This window comes from Pseudoliparis swirei, chromosome 6 (genome assembly GCF_029220125.1).
Source record: "Pseudoliparis swirei isolate HS2019 ecotype Mariana Trench chromosome 6, NWPU_hadal_v1, whole genome shotgun sequence".
NCBI lineage: Eukaryota > Metazoa > Chordata > Actinopteri > Perciformes > Liparidae > Pseudoliparis > Pseudoliparis swirei.
The window spans coordinates 4,166,264-4,186,758 of NC_079393.1; the positions used below are offsets into that span (position 1 = coordinate 4,166,264).

Here is a 20,495-nt window from a genome sequence, read left to right on the forward strand (position 1 = left end):
ACCGTGGGATAGAAGTTAAAGACGCATGAATTTGATTTTTTTCAAATAACACTTTATTTTTATACACCGATACGGTTTAAGTGCAGGTTTAAGATGTCATGATGTTCGAGGACACAGGATAAATTACTCGTGTACGATACGATAAATAACGACTTCTCAATATGTAATAAATACAAATGTTTTGATGGCAAAAAAATATATATATATAAACTCTTAAAAAATTAGAGACATCTTTGTAGAAACAGGCAATAAACACACAAACGGCATTATTTTCTGTAAGTTTTTTTGGTATTGAGGCTTCCTGGTCAGGTCAGAGGTCAAAGGTCAAAGGTGAGGTCGACGCTCTCTCCAGCTTTGACGCTGACCAGCTGGGTCTGCTGCCGGAGCTCCGGCAGGCCGGCGGTGACGGCGTACGTCCCCGGTGACACCTCGATGGCGAAATCTTCCCTCGACGCTCGACCCTGAAGAAGAAAGAAACTTTCAATTAAAAAAAAACACTACTTTTTATTCCCTGGTGGCCAAAAGAGGAACTTTACAAGAAATCTGCAATGACATTAAATGTAAAACATTTTTTTAAAGCACCAAAATATCCCTCTCAAATACAAACCATTAAAATATTTAATCTACAAAATATTGTGGTTTATATTTATTTCACCTCTTTAACAACATTTTACTTGAAGAGAAGTTTCTGGATGAATTGATTAGGATTTTTTTTATTTTTCAACAAAAAAATTGTAGAGACAATGGTTGTGTTGAAATGACCTGCGAGAACCGTCATTCCCACTGAAAAACACGTGCAAGCAAGCTTTTTTATGTTTGATTAAGATTAATGATTAAAACCAGATTGTTTTCAACTCCACCGCTGCTGCAAAACAAAAAAGTATCTGATGGTGAAGAATGTTGAATATTTAGGAAGCTGAATATCCAAATATCTTCCTCAGTATTTGAAAGTCAAAAATAAACATAAAAAACCCAATGAATATTGAAATGAAATAAGCTAAATAATTCCCTCCGTCACCTGTTGCTCAAACATTTACGCCATTAACAGCCTGTCAAATGGGCATGGAGTGTTCCTCTGAGCTTGTCTTTAAGATCTTTGATTCCCAAAATCAAAAAGACACATGAACGCTGTAAAAAAAAGGAAAAAAAAGCAGCAGCTTCTTACTTTGTAGTGTTTTCTGGCCGACGACTCTGCAAATGTTTTCACGCCAACAGCTGGCCGCGAGTGGAACCTGGACACGTGTCTCCTCTCGGTGTCAGTGGGCTCGGAACCGCAGCCGGACTCGTAGAACCTCTGCAAGACACAGAACTATAGTCACACATTTCTAGTCTTGGGGTGGGAGGGGGAGGGGTGTGTGTGTGTGTGTGTGTGTGGGGGGGGGGGGGGGGCAGGTAAATAATCACCAACCTTGCACTGATGGCTCGTCTGTGCCATGAGCCCTGCGAAGGTTGCAAAGACATCGTCGAGCTCCGTGTCGGCTCTCTGCAAAGAGTCACAGGCAAGAGAAGTCAGATAAACAAGTTAAGCCATAATAAATAAATATAAATATATATATAAATTAAATAAACATATATAAATTAATTATATATATAGTATATAAAATAAATACATATTATCTATAAATTAAATAAATAAGTATTAAAGAGAAATTAAATATTATATATCAATTAAATTATATAAATTATATATATAAATAATATACATAAATCAAATTTATATAAATTAAATAATACATATAAATTATATATATACATAAATTACATAATATATATATAAATAAATTTATATATATATTGATATCTATCTATATATATGATATTATAAATATATATATGATATATATAATATTATAAATATATATACATCTCAAGCAGGGGCACCTTGACAGGGATGTGTGCGTCCTCTTCTGTCGTAGTGGGGGTCCGGGACTCCCCGGTGCTGGTCCAGTCCACGCTCCGCCTGGAGGCCCGCTCCAGCACCTCCAGGCCCAGACTGGCAGAGCGCCGCAGAGAAGACTCCAGCCAGGCTTGGCTCGCCATGAAGAGGTCCAGTTAAACCCGGGGGTCCGTCACCTGGGGGGAGGAACAAGCAGACGGACATCAGCCGCCTTTCCTTTCCTTGTTACCTCACAGTACACACAGTTAGTTAGGTCTACTTGGCTTTTATACTAGTTTGATGGCAGTATGGATAATCCATCCTATGTAAGCAAACATGACAAATATTCATGATATTATTTTGAACATTTAACATTTTTTTATATGAAAATTAAAATACTCTAGACTAATTTTAAAAAGACTCTGGGACACAAAGACATTTCTAACTATATATGGACGTGAATAAAAATATGATTATTCGTTTTAGAAAAAATAATGAGCAGATTAACCTTTATTTTACATAAAGGACAAATTAAATCCAATATCAGTTCAATTTAATGGTCTAAATCACATATTTTAATGGCGGAGTTTACAGCTTCTCTCATCGCGGTTGCTTTGGCAGCTTTATAAAAAAATAAAACAGTTAAAAACAAACAAACAATTGTACAAATCACAAATCGCAGCCTTACAAGTGACCGCAGCTGGGAAACTGCGCATGCGTGAAGATTAACGCTGCTATAAGCTACTTACAGTTTCCCGGTCAAACGTCGCGAGCTCAAATAGAACGTTAACGTTCCATTGCAGCCGTTGACGCGGTACCGTCGCTGTTGCACGCGCCGTGTCAACAACCGCCGTCGCGGTACTTCCTGATTGAGCTCGCGAGGATCATCTTGCGCGCACAGCTGACGGGGCCGCGGTGCGTTCAAGTGACCGCACAGGAAATCCTCCACGTGAAACTCCGCCCAATGTAAATTACCCGAAAGTCACGTGGAGATGTTTTCTGGCGATATGAGATTTAAGGAAGTATTATCGTGTTATTAGTCGCCTTTGAAAGTCATCGGTTTACATTAAAAAGGAGTTTTCATACTCGATATCATTGAGGTCGCCCACGAAAGCTCAGGAGTCTGAGGGAGCATGAAATAAAACAAAAATATAGCATACCAGTTTCTACATATATACATGTGTATTGTTTTTCTCGAGTTTTGTAACATCAAGTATTGTTTTACTCCTCAGTACCTTAAATTAAAATAGTTATGTTTAACTGCTCACAACCAGCAATGGACATCCAAAAACATGTATACATTTAATTCCTTTAAATGCTATTTTGTGTCTAACATGTTTGCTGCCGCTTCACTAAATTTCCCCTCAGGGATGAATAAAGTAATATAATATAAATATATCCTATGAAGTGTCCCGTATGACATTTTCTAAGCGTTGGGCCTTCCTGACGAAGCAGAGCATTTAAAGTCAAATCTATTAGTTTTCAATTTAATCAGATTCATCAGCATCACTTTTCCATGTTAACATATTTACTTCAGATGTCAAATTGTAGGAAGTTCCATTTTTATGTTTTATTATTAAATACACAATTACATCTCTAGAATCAGATTTCAAACATTAAGTCTGACTGAGGGCTGCAGCACTTTGGTATTTTTGTAGTTTGACGATCTTGATTCTTGTTGTTCTGAGTTTGTACTCGTGGTTTTAATTCACTTATTGCAAGTTGCTTTGGATAAAAGTGTCTGCTGAATGACATAATGTAAAACAGTGACCCTGGTGACCCACTGGTTGTTGACTATAACATGTGGTCATTTTAACACATTGTAGATATAAAGCCAACTATGCAGGATTATATCTCTTCGGCATACGGCCATTTGAAAATATATTACATTTACATTAATTTGATACACGCAACAAATATGGTCGACTTTTCCAAAAGAGCACACTTCAATACTGCCAAATACAGAATAATTTAAAATCAGACGAGACAATGATGTAGTTCCATTTATACAGTTTATTTTTTGCAAAAACCCACTGAGAGGAACATTTATGCCATCAGCACACAGGCTCCTCCCACTGCCTTGATCTTCTCCTCCGCCCGCCGACTGAAGAACTTGGCCTTGACGATCACCGGCTGCTTGGGCAGCTTGCCTTTGCCCAGGACTTTGTAGTAGCCCTGCAAAAAATAAATAAATCACAATGTTAGCACGAGCAGTGCAAAAATATGCCCGTTTTCCATCACGAACAACACAATGTATAAACAATGAACCAGAGTCTGGAGATAACTTCAGTGATGAACATTGTTACTGACCGTGTGGCCGACTGGCCTACCAAGAGGGCCAGTCAGTGAATAAGAGCAGTCTTCAATCTAAGAGGACTCTAGCACGCCAAGACGATGAGTGACGTCAAGGCGAGACTCTAGTCTCTACAGCAGAACACATGCACACTGAAACATGGAGGCGGAGGAAACTACAAACATGTGAAGAGCGTCAAAACAGATCAACTTATTGATCTTCACGGTGGATAATTAAGCCGATTGATGAATTTACATACATAACCTCTAGAAGCTGAAACTAAGATATTACTCTTATCTAGTGTTGGCAGTCGTTATTATTCCTTTTATTGTAGAGGCAACATATTCAGTACGGAGGGAAATTATTTTGAACTGAAAAATATCATGTTTATACATGTTTAAAGTAATTTAGCGAGTGTGTCACTATGTGCCAGGCATGATTGTGTGCATCGAAACTAGAAGACGTCACATTCAACAAAGCTAACTATGTTGAAACGAGTGAAGATATGTGAAGTTAAGGCTATATAAAATAGATGAGGCAAACAATAATTCATAAAAAATGGGAATAAACCTATCAAGTTTTTCACAAATACTTTTCTTTGAATGAAACTTATATCTGAAAACGCCATTTGAGAACTTTAGAGATGCTGTTTCCAGACACTGGGGATAAAAAGCCCCAATTAGTTAAGTTATCTGCAACTAAACCTGATGTCAGGGTTCTTACACATTTTGACCAGTGGATTTCCAGGACTTTAAACCAAAATTTCCATGACCAAACTGAAATCTCGGTATAAACATGAGCATTTTTGAAAATGGTGCGTATTGAGAGCATACAATGGCTTATATTTTGAGCGTCGTTCTTTAAAAAACGTATTAATTATTTCAAACTCGGCGTAAATGAACATGTGATAATAACAGATTTCCATGACCTTTCCCAAACTTTTATGATTTAAGTTTTTTCCATGACTTTTCCAGGCCTGGAAATGACCATTTAAAAATTACATGACTTTTCCAGGTTTTCCATGACCGTACGAACCCTGAATGTCTTGGTTTTTTCTACATCTCTTCAAGACACAACAAGCCTCACCACTTTACTCAAGTCTGAGCTAAATGTCTCACTCTAACGCTATCCGTGAGCTTCGAGATCTGCAGACCCAACTTCCTCTGCCTTGAGTTTCCGGGAGACTTTGAATACTTACGGAGCGAACGGCATCGATGATGGGCGCGGGTCCGTCGGGCTTCTTGCCGTAGTTGAGCCGGGTCTGCTCGCTCACCAGCGTCCACAGCTTGTCCAGGTTGATGGTGGGGCAGTGGGTGGTGTTCCTCTTCAGATGGTAATGTCTCATACCCACCTTACCGAAGTACCCAGGATGGCTGAGGAGACACGGGGAGGACAGACACACAAACGAGGTCAACTCACGTCTTTCCAGCAGGGTTCTTACACATTCTGACCAGTGGATTTACATGACTTTAAATCAAATTTCCATTGCAAAACTAAAATCTCGGTATGAACATGAAACATTTAGAAAATGGTGCGTATTTGAGAGCGTATGCCGGCTTATATTTTGAGCATCTTTCTTTAAAAAAACATATTAATTATTTCAAACGCGGCGTAAATGAACACGTGATTATAACAAATTTCCATGACTTTTCCCAAACTTTTATGATTTAAGTTTTTTCCATGACTTTTCCATGACCGTACGAACCCTGTTCCAGAGTGGGAAATAAACTCAAGACTCTGGGACACGAGATGAAACATCTTCAGCCACGTTGAAAACTTTGGAAAGTAATCCATCATAAAGGCCCGTCTCTCTTGACAACTAGTGAACACATAATCCTTCATTTCCAATATTCTGAACATCTTTAGGTTACAAAATGCATTCAAAAGTTAAGAGATAACCATGAAACTTTCCCAACGTGTGCATTTAACCACGACATCATCATCAGCGATGAACATTGTTACTGACCGTGTGGCCGACTGGCCTACCAAGAGGGCCAGTCAGTGAATAAGAGCAGTCTTCAATCTAAGAGGACTCTAGCACACCAAGACGATGAGTGACGTCAAGGCGAGACTCTAGTCTCTACAGCGGAACACATGAACACACTGAAACATGGAGGCGGAGGAAACTACAAACATGCGAAGAGCGTCAAAACATCGCAGATCAACAATTTACATACAAACCATAGCAGCCGATTTTTAATTAGAGTTCGTAAACACTAACGTACACATTTTAATTTAGAGGGTTATTAACACAGGGTTCGTACACATGTTGGCCAGTGGAGTTCCAGGACTTTAAACCAAATTTCCATGACCAAACTGAAATGTCAGTGTGTACATGAAAACTTTTTGAAAATGTAGTATTCAAACAATGAGAATTACAAAGCATACAATATACCTTAAATGAAACAAATGAATGAGAGACAATGGTTTGATTAAAAGAATAAACATTACTATATATGTTTATTCTTATGTGTAAATCCATCTGTTTGGACTTGGCGTATGCCGGCTTACAATTTGAGTCTTCCTTTCAAAAACATAGGAATTATTTTAAACTCGGCGTAAATGAACATGTGAATATAACACATTTCCACGACTTTTCCAAAACTTTTGTGATTTCAGTATTTACCATAACTTTTCCAGGCCTGGAAACTACCATTTAAAAATTCCATGACGTTTCCAGGTTTTCCATGACCGTACGAACCCCGCTAACGTCATGCAGCACTTACTATTTGTCGAAGTTGATTCTGTGATGATGCATACCACCAGCATTACCACGACCTCCAGGATGCTTTCTGTGTTTGCCTGTTGGGAGTTGGACGAGGTAGAATTAAACCATGTGTCACACACACACACACACACACACACACGGAGATCACCTTTATAAACTCAGTTCAACACTTACCGATACGACCATGTCCGTGGCTGACGTGACCACGGAGCTTCCTAGTCTTGGTCTTCTTGGTGGGCTGTTGTGAACAAGATTTGGTATCGATGAGAATAAATACAGCGTGTGAAGAATCTAGCACAGCTAGAAGGAGCTAGCAAGCTAAGCTAGCTACGGGCAAACTGTTAACTTACTTAACGTTCAACATAATGACGTTAACCGTGTTATTAACGGGTAATTTTGCTTTTCACACCGCCGTCACATTCATTTAGACTACAGCGAGCAGAGAGGATACGCTAGCCGAGGGCCGACGTGAGACCGGATCGCAGCGCTACATCGCTCATAAATCCCCATAATGTTATCAAATCGCGGGGAATAACACCCGGTAAATGACCGTATGAGCTGGCTGCACCGTAAACCGCACCCGGATGAAAGTTTGCGGTACGAATGAACAAGGATGGGCATAGATTTAGTCGCATTTCAGAGCACAGTGATTCGTGATAACACCTACCATCTTGGAGGCTAGTTGAAAGAGGAACCGGATTTGGAAACCACGCGCTTTTGTCCGAGATTTGGATCAAGGGGACAAAAGTGCAACGAGACTCACAGCGACGCCTAGTGGTGGACGACGGAAGTGACTTTGATTTACTGGAGTACATTTACAATACTTTATGATTACTACCTGAGAACAATTTGGAAGTAAAATCCAGTAAAATCACAAAGTTAATCTTTACTTAAATTTTAAGGCAAATATTCTTGCATAATATTTCGTCCTTTAAATTTATTATGACTGGAATTAGCTCCAACATTAAAACAATGTGCATACATAATTATAATCCTATAAAATACAACATATTCCCCTAAAATGATCATTTTATTATATATTTTAATATTCATACTTATGTATTTTGTTGACAGTTCTTATATTTTAAAAAAACCTCTTGGTATATTTTGTAAAGTTTTCTCTTATTATATTTTCAATTGCATTAATTTAATATTAATAAATTATTTATTTAATGTTTATTGAGTCAAAACATATTCTGACTGTACCCACATCTCAATAAACTACAACAGTTTATTGTAAATACTGCTTTTACAATAATGTACGAGTAATCATCATTTTACGATATAATATAAAAGAGAATAAAAGTCACAGGGGACATTTTTCCAACCTGTAAAGTAATTTGCATTACTTTAAGTACAATTTCTTGGTTGTACATTTTTCTGAAGTAACACATTCAATTCAGGACTTTTACAGTGTTTTTATAGTACTTTTATTTATCGGAATATTTCCTTATAATAACACGCTTAAGATCTGTGGAGGACAGTAAACCTCGAGGAGGTTACGGAAACAGAAACATGAACGAATCAATCTATTTTCTTTTGTTTTTGGCATATCAGGCTATCAGGTGCAGCGGAGTTAAAGTGGATTTACATACATTCTATTATTCAAAGCTTAAGTCAACTTCACAGCCTGTGACTTTTCATTGGTCAGAATTCACTGGGCGTGAACCTTTTATTTTCTTACCTGGTTCTCTATTGGATGCTCTTCATGTCGTGGTCGATGCTTCAGCGGTGCAGTTTTTTCCAACATGCTTTATGCCTGGACTCCCCCTCCTCCCCCCTCTCCGGGTGACCCCTGGGTCATCTCTCCACCAATCGCGTCGTCCACGTCCCTCTTGACAACGGTGCCATCCCTCTCATCCTCAGCTCACACCTGGAGGCTCACTCACCTGTCTCTCTGAAGCGGACATCTTGTTTCGTCATTGCTTGTCTTCACACTCAGGTAAGGCTTGACTTTCACCTTTAGGGTGTAACGGTTTTGTTGATCATCGTTTTCGTGGACAATCCTTATTTTTCTTCTTCATTTGACTTATTGATTACATTTTTGTATTGCACAAAAGAGCAGTTAAATCAATCTTCTTCTTCTTCTTCTTCTGCGGTTTCCTCTGGTGGGTTTCTTTTTGTTTTGATTCTTTTGCCGTTACACACTTGGCTCATAGGAGATTTCAAACCAGCTTCTTCTTCTTCTTCTTCTGTGTTTTCAACTGTTTCCTCGCCCCCAAGAGGCCCTCCCTCCCCCCCCCCCCGCCCCCTAATCTTCCTGGAGATGCCTCATCTGCCTCACAGACGCCATGGCAACAGACGTCAGGGCCACCTTATTGCCACAAGGCATCCAAGTGGAGGCACTGGAGGCCGAGTCATCTGAGACCGGTCCAAGTCCCACAACCACAGACCGAGTTCATCATCATAAAGAGTTGAATGAATGAGCCGAGCGAATGCACGGCGTTCAGGAAGAGGGCGGAAACGACTGAAGGGTTATCGATGTTTAAGAAACAACATCTCTATTTTAAAAAAATAGCTTTGCAGTTCTGGATTTTCTGTGAGATGGAAAAGGAGTCAAACCAGTCGTGCAACGGGAAGACCAGAGCCGCCTCTTCTTCATCCAGGCAACGACAACCTGGAAAAGCCGTGGCAGCTTCATTGAAGAGAATGAGGTAAATTAAAAAAGGAGGGACAAGCATGATGTGTTTTTTATAGGGCTGTGAAACGATTAAAATTTTTAATCAGGTTAATCACAGGTTTCTGCGACCGCGATCGACATATTGAGCACCCCTGCATTAAAACATTAAAGAGCCGAGAGTTTTTTTCAGCGTGAGAAATACGATGTGTGGCCGGAGTGCGTGAGTTAAGACCGAAATGCGTGAGTCTCACGCTCAATGCGTGAGACTTGAGAGCCCTGCATTTATACACAGGGGGGCACATAACTTGCTCACCAGTGCGCGCGCCAGCATCCGAGCTCTGTCGCGCGAGCCGAGAGAAGAGTTGTTGACGGGGGGGGGGGGTTACTTTTTTTCGTCCCAATGTGCGCGCACACGCCGGCATCCGAGCTCTGCGGCGCGCGAGACGGAGATCGGAGTCGTGTTTACGCGACACGTAGAGACAGAATGACACGCTGCTGGAGAGACGACCAACAACAGACGGATTGGAAGCTCATTCTGCGCATGCGTTAAATGCGTTAAAAAACAACAACTAATTAATCCTGTAATTTAATTAACTGAGTTAACGCGTTATTTTTCACAGCACTAGTTTTTTATTGTGGTATTTCTCCTTGTTTCCATAAAGAAAGAATGAACAAATTCAAATGGAGTACAAGAAGATACAAGTGGTATCATGCACCAGTACTATGGACGGTACACAAGTAGTGGACATAATGGCCGTGATGTCATCCGCCTTCCTTGAGTCCGATGGCTTGGTTTTGTGGCGGTCGCCATCTTGGTTTCTTTTGCAACCAGTGACAGGAGTGATCATATGTGGCCCGCGGAGGACTGTCACTCAAAAGATAGCCCCGCCCTGAAGCTTTATAGTCTATTTAAATGTCCTTGACACACTTGACACACTTCCACAGGATTCACCCAGAGGCCCAAAGGATTCTGGGTAACTCCCGCATACCCGTGGTGAGCCTGGCGTGTCTGAACCTCCGGTCCGTTCGCCTGCCGTCTCTGCAGCCGGTGGTTTCTCTGGTCCGACTGCCGAGCCGAACGCGAGCCCAGCTCCACGACGACGCTTCCCGTTCGGATCGTCCGCCGCAGGTAAACCGGACGAAGGTCGAAGGTCGTAGATCGACACCACTTGTGATTCACTCACGATGATCTCTCTTTCGTGATCTCTTTGGTCTCCGTCTGCAGAATGGAGTCGACCATCATGAGGAAAACCCTCCAGAGGGAACAGAAGAGTCGCTTCGGAGCGACCGCAGCCAACCAGAAGAGTCTCAGACCTCCTGGACCGAGCCGTACTGCCCGGACAGCTCCGCCTCCGGAGAACCGGAGCGGGACTCGGGCTTCGACTGCGACTCTAACCCGGATCAGGCCTACATCCTGTTCGACCCCGGATCGGACGAGTGGGACCCGGACGGGAGGACCGATTCGGAAACGTTCTACCTGGATCCGGATCCGGAGCAGACCTTGGTGATCGAACTGGATCCGGAACCGGCGGCGGACCAGGATGGATCCCTGGAGCTGGAGGACGAAGCCGAAGCTAAACGAGAGGTCGTTCTCCTGGACGACGGCGGAGACGAAAGACCGGATCTTTGCTGCTCACAGGAGGAGGAGGAAGAGGAGGAGAAAGAGGACTCATCCATGCAGCGACCTGGACTAGGACCTGGATCGGGGGCCGAGGAGAGTGAAGATTTCTGTGCTGCGTGTCAGAACGGAGGAGATCTGCTCTGCTGCGACCGCTGCCCCAAAGTTTACCACTTGGCCTGTCACATACCTCCACTCGTCAGCTCCCCCCTGTCAGTGAAGGCTCGAGACCAATGGGTCCCAACTCTTTATCTTTATTTACTCTCGACACTTTATAGCAAAGCGTTGTGTGTACAGAGCAGCTTATAGAGGCTGGAGGGCAAAAGTATTTCAGTATAAATGTGTAAAAAGGTGCAACAATGTCATAATGCACATGTCATAATGCACATGTGTCATAATGCACATGTCATAATTCACGTCATAATGCACATGTGTCATAATGCACATGTCATAATGCACATGTGTTATATTGCACATGTCATAATGCATATGTCATAATGCACATGTCATTATGCACATGTCATAATGCACATGTGTTATATTGCACATGTCATAATGCACATGTCATTATGCACATGTCATAATGCACATGTGTTATATTGCACATGTCATAATGCATATGTCATAATGCACATGTATCATTATGCACATGTCATTATGCACATGTGTTATATTGCACATGTCATAATGCACATGTCATACTGCACATGTCATTATGCACATGTCATAATACACATGTGTTATGTTGCACATGTCATAATGCATATGCGTCATCATGCATATGTCATAATGCACATGTCATAATGCACATGTGTCATGGACAATATTTCGACCATGCATTTGATTTGTCATTTTAATGGATTTGTTAACAAAGATTAAAAAAAGGTTAAATAATGCAATTTTTTCAAAATACAAAAGGATATCCTAAAAAAAGAATGGACGCTGAACGTGAAAAACATTAATTGTTTTAAATCGTCTAAATATGATGACGTAACGGAGGTTCCCCACATGTCCCACAGAGGAGACTGGGTGTGCACGCTGTGCAGGACTGACCAGGACCCCTCGGAGACCTACGACTGTGAGGACCAGCCCACCTGTGGGGGAGTCAAGGCCCCGTACACCCTGTCCCACCAGGACCAGAGGGTGAGCTGCCGGTTTATTTTATTCCCATCGTTTTAACCTTAAGAAAGCAGTAAAAACTGTTTCATGGTGTTCATATATTCACTGTAATGCACTTAAAGTTCTGCAATCATTACTTCAAACAGATGTTTGTTAGTGACTGTGTGTGTGTGTGTGTGTGTTTCCTGTGCAGAGGTGTGAGAAGCTGACTCTCCTGTTGTACTGTCACACGCTCAGCGCACCGTTCCACGAACCCGTCAGTGCCCTGGTCAGTCCAACAGATTGACACTAAAAACATGTCTTATACATATAAAAATATATACGTCATAATAACTACATGGTAGGCCTTATTTAAAGGAGCAGTGGGTGGGGTTTAGTGACATCTAGTGGTGAGGTTGCAGATTGCAAACAGCTGAACGTCCCTTCAAGTGGCCTTCAGGTAACCTCAAAATAAACTCTCTCCAAAAGCTTTGAGTTTGGTTTGACTCTTCTGGGCTACTGTAGAAACACGCGGTGCAACATCAATAAATCCCACTAAATCCTCCACAATTTTCCTTTCAGAAAGTAATAATAAATATACATTTCAGTTACATCCTACGCAAGATTATATGACAACATTATTGGTTAATTATAAATAAAATAAAAATGTATTTTATTATATAAAAATAGAATACATATTTAAATAAAATAAATATTTAAATATAATATATATTTAAATACAAATAAAATACCTATTTATTTTATTTATGAAAACAAAATACATATTAATTTTATTTTATAAAAAATAAAATACATATTTATTTTTCAACATTCACCACATGATACTTCTCTGTACTTTTTAATCCTGGTATTTCTGAGAAAACATTTACCAAAAGCAAAGAGAAAAACATTTAAAGCACGTTCCACTCACCTTTTTCAATAACAAAACCCCGGATGTTTAAAAATGAAAACAATCTCTGTGAATGCGCTGCAGGCCCGAAACTACCACCAGATCATCAAGAGGCCCATCGACCTGTCGGTGATCCGCAGGAAGTTGGACGAGAGCAACACGCTCCACTACTTCACCGCTGAGCAGTTCGTGGACGACGTCTTGCTGATGTTCAGGAACTGCGCCACGTTCAACTACGTGAGTGGAATTCACGACTTTTAATTGTTTCTGCAATAAGTTTCACTGGGCCACTCTTTTTTTTCCGATTTTTATTTTTATTTCTATATGAGGCGACCATCTGCAATTTTATATGAAACCTCTGTTAATATTAGAAAAATAATGTTTAACGTCATCTTTAATGTGCAAGCATTTTACGGTAGACGGAACTGCGCGAGTGGATTTTACGACTTTCTGCAATAAGTTCCGCATGTGGCGGAAAAACCTGGCCACTGTTTTTCCATTTTTTAAATGTATATATGTATATATCTGCCAGTTTATATGAGACCTCTTTGAGCTAAATGCTGTACGTCCTTAATGCTAATATGCAGAAACAATGTTTCACGATATTTTTAATGTGCAAGCATTCTACGGTAGGCGGAACTTAAGCCACGTTCAACTGCGTGAGTGGATTTCACGACTTTTAATTATTTCAGCAATAAGTTCCACTGGGCTACTTTTTACATTTTGAAAAAATTTATATACGAGGCGACCATCTGCCAGTTTAAATGAAACCTCTGTTAATATTCAGAAACAATGTTTGACATAATTTTTAATGTGCAAGCATTCTACGGTAGACGGAACTTAAGCCACGTTCAACTGCGTGAGCGGATTTCACGACTTTTAATTATTTCTGCAATAAGTTCCACTGGGCGACTTTTTTTATTTCTTTGAGCTAAATGTTGTACGTCCTAATGCTAATATTATTCAGCAGAAATAATGTTCAACGTCATCTTTAATGTTCAATAAAGTCCCGGTAGACGTAGAATGAGAACAGAACGGACGTTGTTGGTAAGAAAATGGCGACTGTTGTTAGTCGGCTGACTGTGAATGTGAATAAAGTTAAAATCTATTAATATAGCTACGCCACTCTTCCCTTCGTCTTTGCCGTGCAGCCGGACTCGGAGGTGGCTCAGGCCGGGCGAAGCCTCGAGCAGTTTTTCAGGAGTCGACTCACGGAGGTTTTCCCCGACCGGACGTTCCCGTCGACCGGCCGGAATCGAACGGACGGCGCTCGCCTGCGGCGGCTCTGCAGGAAGAGGAGGGAGAACTTCAGGAAGAGGAGATACGTATTTAGTGGGAAGAAATACTACCTGTAACTGTAAATGCTGACCAAGCGTCTTTTTTTGTGCTCGCCACATATTTATCGGTGGGACATTTACAGCTGGAGGGCCCCCACCCTCCACCTGCTCCACTAAATATATGAAGGACCCTTTGTCTGTCTACCCAGAAGCCACCTGGGCTGTAACCTGATTTACATGCCGACGAGCTACAGCTGTGACATGAAGAAAATTAACTCCAACTCATAATGTTAAATATTCCATCTCACTGCGGCCGGTAGATACTCAATAAAGTTAGAAAATATATATATAATCTGGAGTCTTAATTCTTATATATGGCCTTTTTGGTCATTAATAATATTAAAATAATGTGTACAATAGAGAATAGATCACTCCCTCGTTATACATTGTTTTATTTTAGTTTTATCCTATGTTTTACAGTTCTTGCTCTAAATATGTATAACTAAAATGAGAATCATGTACAAATCTGCACATGTAATGTCAATATTATTTACGTAATCTAAAATACACACTGTCTTTGACTTTTATCATTCCTGTAACGTTGTGCATATTATAAATTAATGTCACTGAAAGAGAAAAGAAAAATATGTATATTTGGTTGGTAAAGTACTAAATCCAATGTTTATGTGTAATGTTTCTTTCTTCATGATGTTTTTTAATGTTTTAACATGGTTTTGAGGTTTTTGGCTTGTGCTTCTCTAAGCCCACCACCAGGGGGCGTGTTTGCATCTCAGACTTTATGTTTTGGATAAAAAAGTCAAAGGTTTAAAATTACAGTTAGACTTTTAAAGAACAGTTTTTTTGTGTTTCCTTTTTTTTCTTTAACCATTTAAATGACTAATCTATTTGACGTCTTCCCTTCTTGCTCAGAAGGACACGTTGACCACAGAGAACGGCAATAAATCACATAAATATGAAGCAAGTTCAAATGTATTCCTTCAACATGATAACCAGCAAGACAAATACAGATTAGGTTCAAGAAATAATCTCTCAAAAACACTCTCATATCCACACTTTTCTGACATTTTAACGCGTATACTCTCAATTTTATAAGCTCACAGGCTAAACTCAACCAAATATTTAGGTGAAATGTACAATGCTCAGAAAGCCAAAAGGACCACAACTCGATGTATTCTCCATCAAAGCCTCTTCATCCTGGCGTCACCTCGATGAACTCCATCACCCTGTCGAGGGCAGCGATGTCTCACTGACCTCCATGACATCATGAGGAGCGACGTCATTAAAACACTAAACAACTTCACCTCATGAACTGGACATTATGACTGGGATTTAGTGTGTGTGTGTGTGTGTGTGTGTGTGTGTGTGTGTGTGTGTGTGTGTGGGGGGGGTGAAGACAGAAACATGCAAACAGTTTGTTGATGTTATCCTAAATCTGCTCAATTTAAGATCATACAGACATAAACAACCTGCATGCGGGTCGAACAAACACAGGACTTTCAACCTCGTTTAACGCATATTCAAAATACACTTTCTACAAAGACAATTCCATTCGTTAAGGTTTTGGAAAAGTTTACTCACTAGCGAGTCACGTGAGCGACCTGATCAGATTCTCACTGTACGCATCACATGATTTGACTGTAATGCCTCAAAGGGATTGGAGTCAGCAGGAGGTGAAGCTCAAGTAGATTCGACAGTAATATTTATGTCGTTATGTTAAAAACAAGATAAAGTAACAACAAATCTCTTTCTGACAAACCACTTGTTATAGAGAGTGTATATTCAGCATTTATTCACGTCTTTATTCAAGTTCATAAAATAATTTATTGACTCTGCAAAGATCATCTTAAAGCATTTGAAAGGAATGACGTTTGGGTTGCCAGGTTGTGGAAAACCCTTCATCATCAAACTTTCTTTGTCTCTTTAATTTATTAGGAAAAAAATCCTCCAATACACAGTTTGGATTCTGGACCAAAATCTATTTAATTGCACCATATATATAATATAATATGATATATATATATAATATTATATATATATATATATTTGGTGTTATTAAATAAATGTATATATATATATATATGGTGTTATTAAATAGATTTTGGTCCAGAATCCAAACTAAATTTTAAATTAAATTTAAAAAAGTGAGTTTAATATATAGATTAAACTCACTTCTTTTTTTTTAACTCACTTTTTTAAATGTAGTTTTCAACAACATAACCATATGTATTTTCATACAGTCATTTTCAGTTGTATGTCGTGGTACACATGTTATTCAGGTACAAGTGTATACAACACACAAAGAACAACAAACACCACATGGTGCTCACTCCAAGAAAAAAAAAGAGAGGGTAATAATTAATAGATTGTGTAACACCATATTGACGAGTATAACCGCACCATTATTAGATTACTATAAGAATGTATTTATTTATTAAATATGAATGATTTATTAGCGATGACTTACATGTGCCCAACAGTTTGGTTTGATAAAGACAAAAATATGTCGCACTCCCATAAAAGATAATGTGTTACGATGGATAAATATTCTCATTTAAACGCTTGATAAATGAGCTAATATTAGTTTTAGTTGAATCAGTCTCCGTGCTGCTGTTCACTTTGGGATCTCCTATAAATACGTCAAGCCTCAAACATCTGCTGTGTGAATTCATCCTGATGTGGATGCATCTCCTTTGTTTCTCTGCTGACATTTTTTTATCCTCCCAATATTCAGCTCGTGCGTAATTTGTCCAAAATGAGAACGAGGACTCGAAGCCCAGAGAGATTTTGTCTCAAAATGCTCTTCTGGGTAATTTAATCTATATGAAGAAAGCTCCATTTTTTTTTCAAATGGATCAAATCTGTTGCAGCCACTGATAAAAAAAAATATTTTAAAAAACCACTCTGTGTCGTCCTTTAACACTTTGATCCACCGGGATCTAAAAATAGTCACGAGAGAGAAAGATGAGAGGAGGCTTTCAGCCCCGTGGCTGTAATGTAAAGATAAAATAGGAGGAAATTGACCGTGAGATGTGTTCAAAGGGAGGTTAATTCCCCTCTTGTGTCTTTTAAACCCACTTTATTCCGTCCAGTAAAACCTCAGTCACATGGCTGCTCAATCTCTCTCTCTCTCTCTCTCTCTCTCTCTCGTACTGTGCAGATGTTCGATTGAGGAACATCAAAAGAAGATCTCATGCAGCCCTCACTGTCTGAAGTTGAGTGAATCGCACTAAAAGAGATAAGACCCACATGTAATGTTTAGACCTGAACTCAACAGCGTGTACCAGACGGGATTAAGACTCCTGGTTTCCATCATTCATCTTCCCTTTGGAACATATTTTGTAGACTTAAATACTTTTTCCCTCCCGAAAAGCTGCCCGCCAAGATTTGTTCGTACCTTTTTTTTGGCGCTATTTAAGGTCACTCTGACTTGTTTCTGAGTTATTGCGTAGATGTGGTATTCTCTTGACTGATCACGAGTTGCAGTGGGATACCTGTCCGATGTTTTCTTTGGACGATGTCGAGAGCTGACGCCGAGAAATGTACGCCGCCTTTTAGTTTTATGACCCGAGTCGATCCAAAAGGGAAAGAAAGACGTGTTTTCACATCATTTTTCTTCCCTTTATCTTAGTGTGAAAGCTTTGGGATTTAGAAGATAATGTTGGACATCATTTTTCACATTTGACTTTCACAGTTCTTATGCCAAATAATGGGGTTTTAACGCTTTTGCAGCAGTAAACCAAAAAAAATAGAAGACGCTCAAAGACCGCTGACCATAAGTCATAATTGGTGGAATCAATGACGAAAAAAACATCTCCACTGATGCCCAAATTTGGGGAAGCAAACTTCAAACAAAGAAGGAAGCAGAAGACTGAAAGATGGCGTCCGGTATTTGTCGCTGTCACGCGGACGACGCCGGGTTCAGTTCAGTAACGCGTTCAAGATGTTCGTGGGAATTTTGTGAAGGACTGCATCGGACCCGACGGGCAGTGAGGGGAAGATCATGAGCTTTGGATCAAAAAAGGTGCAATTTTAAACATGAAAGTCACATTAACTTTGATTTCTCGGAACAATCGCAGAGCGAGACCTCTGTCGGGAATGATCGATGTTGTTTCCCGGGAAAGTGGCTGAAGATCAAGACCACGTTTTCCATGACCTCTGTCATTTCCTGTTGCAAAATCAAGGTTTGAAGATAAAGAGGCCTAATTGGGATTTCTATTCCCCCCCTGTGTTTTCACTCGTTACATCATTCTAGCATCAGCTGTTGGAAAAAGAGAAAAACAGAAACGCAAATAACGAACCGTCAACGACGAACAGACCGAACAACCGTTGCACTACTTTTAAATACTTCTCACTGTTTGAGATATATAAGAAGCAATTAGGAGATGTAATGTACCGAAATGTACGGCAATGTACCGCAATGTACAGTAATGTACCCTAATGTACAGTAATGTACCACAATGTACCACAATGTACAGTAATGTACCCTAATGTCCAGTAATGTACTGTAATGTACAGTAATGTCCAGTAATGTACTGTAATGTACAGTAATATCCAGTAATATACCCTAATGCACAGTAATGTACAGTAATGTCCAGTAATGTACTATAATATTCCGCAATGTCTCCTGCGACAGCTTCGTACGAGAAGAGTTCAGCTAACTGAATTACACAAGAAGCACAAGTGAATAATTTCTTTTTTTTCCTCTCTGGATCTCTGGAATTGAACATCCGGCAGCGGGAACCATTCACGTTTTTTAAAACGGCGTCTCCCGTTTTGGCCCGCGGCCTCGAGGAAGTCTCCCGTGCCACGTGACTATTGCACAAGTCCTACATGGTAGATAATCTCGTTCTTCACCGAATAAACAGGAACCTTCCGGATGGATTCCTGGTGCACAGACGTGATGTAATGACGTTGTGTGCCTTTTGATGCTGAGGTTTTATGTGTGTGTGTGTGTGTGTGTGTGTGTAGCTGCGGGCAATAATGTGTTTCTTGGTGCGTGTACTTTTGTGGGCACATGACGTCGCCATGTGAAAGCCTCTCTCTCCGGCCACGTGTTGATCAGCTCAGGAGAAAAGGTGTTTTCCTCTCTGCCTGATTTAAAAGCGGGAAACCTTTTAATGCTGACAAGCATGAGCATTTTATTCTTGTGTTGTTGAAACTTTGAAGTTAACTCATGAAGTTAAAGTGTTTCAGCGTTAAAGGATGATCACAATTCGGATTTTAGTAGTTTGAGATTAGGCATGATTGGGGAAAACAGATTTTCCCAAGATGCAATATTAGTCGACGTATTCTTAAGGTTCGTAATGTTCTTTATTTTTGTGCAGAGAGGCAACAGCTCTGCTTTAATCTCCTATTAGCCTTCACCAAAGGCTCAGCCGTTTTTTTTAATCAATATTCTTTTCCAACATTAAAATGTAATAAAAATATGACCAAAAGGAAATAACTATACTTCCCTGTCGGGGAATCGAACCCCGGCCTCAGAGGATCAACCTGCGTCAATAGAGGGTTGATTTCCAGATTAAATTAGTATATAAGTCAATACGGTTGTAATATGACTGTTCAGATAACGTTTGATTTCAATATTAACACGTTGGTCGGTATAATTATTACTTCTTAACTTCTGTTGAAAAAAACAAATAGTTTCCGCCCAGTTTCGAACTGGGGACCTTTCGCGTGTTAGGCGAACGTGATAACCACTACACTACGGAAACTGGGTGGCAGAGATGCCTTCAGGGACCCTGGTATTCTTTTCATTCCCAAAGAAATGTTCACGGAGCTTCGAAAGTTTATCAATGATATATTCTCATGGTTAATATTTAGCTGCAGTCGTATTTCGCCCATTTTTTTATTTCATTATAAACCTTTTATTTTTACAGCACACATGTAAAATGGAGATTTAATTGCTGGGAAAAAAAGATAAATTATTATAATTAAAAGGTCCAACATTTTGATGCGTTCATTGAACACATCTCGTGTCACCTTTTTATTTTTTTATTTTTTTATTTGCACATTTCATGGTTTATTCTTTTGTTAGGTGCCCAATTAAATAAAAGT

General features: G+C 39.9%; 3 protein-coding genes and 3 non-coding genes across 6 annotated transcripts; 1 reads left to right on the forward strand and 5 right to left on the reverse strand.

Annotated features, from left to right (window-relative positions):
• Positions 1-31: 31 nt before the first annotated feature.
• On the reverse strand, positions 32-2,983 carry akip1 (A kinase (PRKA) interacting protein 1). Its single transcript, XM_056417866.1, has 5 exons — positions 2,626-2,983; positions 1,882-2,073; positions 1,409-1,483; positions 1,166-1,294; positions 32-461 (listed from the first exon to the last, which is right to left on the reverse strand). The coding sequence occupies exons 2-5, from the start codon at positions 2,038-2,040 to the stop codon at positions 318-320; spliced, it is 507 nt and encodes a 168-aa protein (XP_056273841.1). The 5' UTR covers positions 2,041-2,073; positions 2,626-2,983; the 3' UTR covers positions 32-317.
• An 891-nt stretch (positions 2,984-3,874) lies between these two features.
• On the reverse strand, positions 3,875-7,583 carry rpl27a (ribosomal protein L27a). The gene is made up of 5 exons (XM_056416493.1): positions 7,565-7,583; positions 7,072-7,135; positions 6,896-6,971; positions 5,368-5,542; positions 3,875-4,051 (listed from the first exon to the last, which is right to left on the reverse strand). Exons 1-5 carry the CDS (start codon positions 7,565-7,567, stop codon positions 3,923-3,925), a joined length of 447 nt encoding a protein of 148 aa, XP_056272468.1. The 5' UTR covers positions 7,568-7,583; the 3' UTR covers positions 3,875-3,922.
• Positions 4,174-4,304, reverse strand: LOC130196023 (small nucleolar RNA SNORA3/SNORA45 family). The gene has a single exon (XR_008832172.1). It is a non-coding gene; the product is annotated as a small nucleolar RNA SNORA3/SNORA45 family (small nucleolar RNA).
• Positions 6,123-6,253, reverse strand: LOC130196024 (small nucleolar RNA SNORA3/SNORA45 family). Its single transcript, XR_008832173.1, has one exon. It is a non-coding gene; the product is annotated as a small nucleolar RNA SNORA3/SNORA45 family (small nucleolar RNA).
• Positions 7,584-11,938: 4,355 nt separating the features above from the next.
• Positions 11,939-15,050, forward strand: LOC130195526 (tripartite motif-containing protein 66-like). The gene is made up of 4 exons (XM_056417105.1): positions 11,939-12,278; positions 12,448-12,522; positions 13,228-13,380; positions 14,295-15,050. The coding sequence occupies exons 1-4, from the start codon at positions 12,144-12,146 to the stop codon at positions 14,496-14,498; spliced, it is 567 nt and encodes a 188-aa protein (XP_056273080.1). The 5' UTR covers positions 11,939-12,143; the 3' UTR covers positions 14,499-15,050.
• Positions 15,051-20,079: 5,029 nt separating this feature from the next.
• On the reverse strand, positions 20,080-20,152 carry trnav-aac (transfer RNA valine (anticodon AAC)). Its single transcript has one exon. It is a non-coding gene; the product is annotated as a tRNA-Val (tRNA).
• Positions 20,153-20,495: the final 343 nt, after the last annotated feature.

Bases quoted from the DNA above. Each gene is read 5' to 3' on its own strand.
- rpl27a (XM_056416493.1), bottom strand. The intron at 6,972-7,071 runs GTAAGTGTTGAA...AACTCCCAACAG, and splicing joins CCACGGACATGGTCGTATCG to GCAAACACAGAAAGCATCCT. The intron at 5,543-6,895 runs GTAAGTGCTGCA...GTGTCTCCTCAG, and splicing joins AGAATCAACTTCGACAAATA to CCATCCTGGGTACTTCGGTA.
- akip1 (XM_056417866.1), bottom strand. From the start codon at position 2,040: ATGGCGAGCCAAGCCTGGCTGGAGTCTTCTCTGCGGCGCTCTGCCAGT. The intron at 1,484-1,881 runs GTGCCCCTGCTT...GACTCTTTGCAG, and splicing joins ACGCACACATCCCTGTCAAG to AGAGCCGACACGGAGCTCGA. The intron at 1,295-1,408 runs GTTGGTGATTAT...TGTGTCTTGCAG, and splicing joins AGACGAGCCATCAGTGCAAG to AGGTTCTACGAGTCCGGCTG.
- LOC130195526 (XM_056417105.1), top strand. From the start codon at position 12,144: ATGTCCCACAGAGGAGACTGGGTGTGCACGCTGTGCAGGACTGACCAG. The intron at 12,279-12,447 runs GTGAGCTGCCGG...TTTCCTGTGCAG, and splicing joins TGTCCCACCAGGACCAGAGG to AGGTGTGAGAAGCTGACTCT. The intron at 13,381-14,294 runs GTGAGTGGAATT...TTTGCCGTGCAG, and splicing joins ACTGCGCCACGTTCAACTAC to CCGGACTCGGAGGTGGCTCA.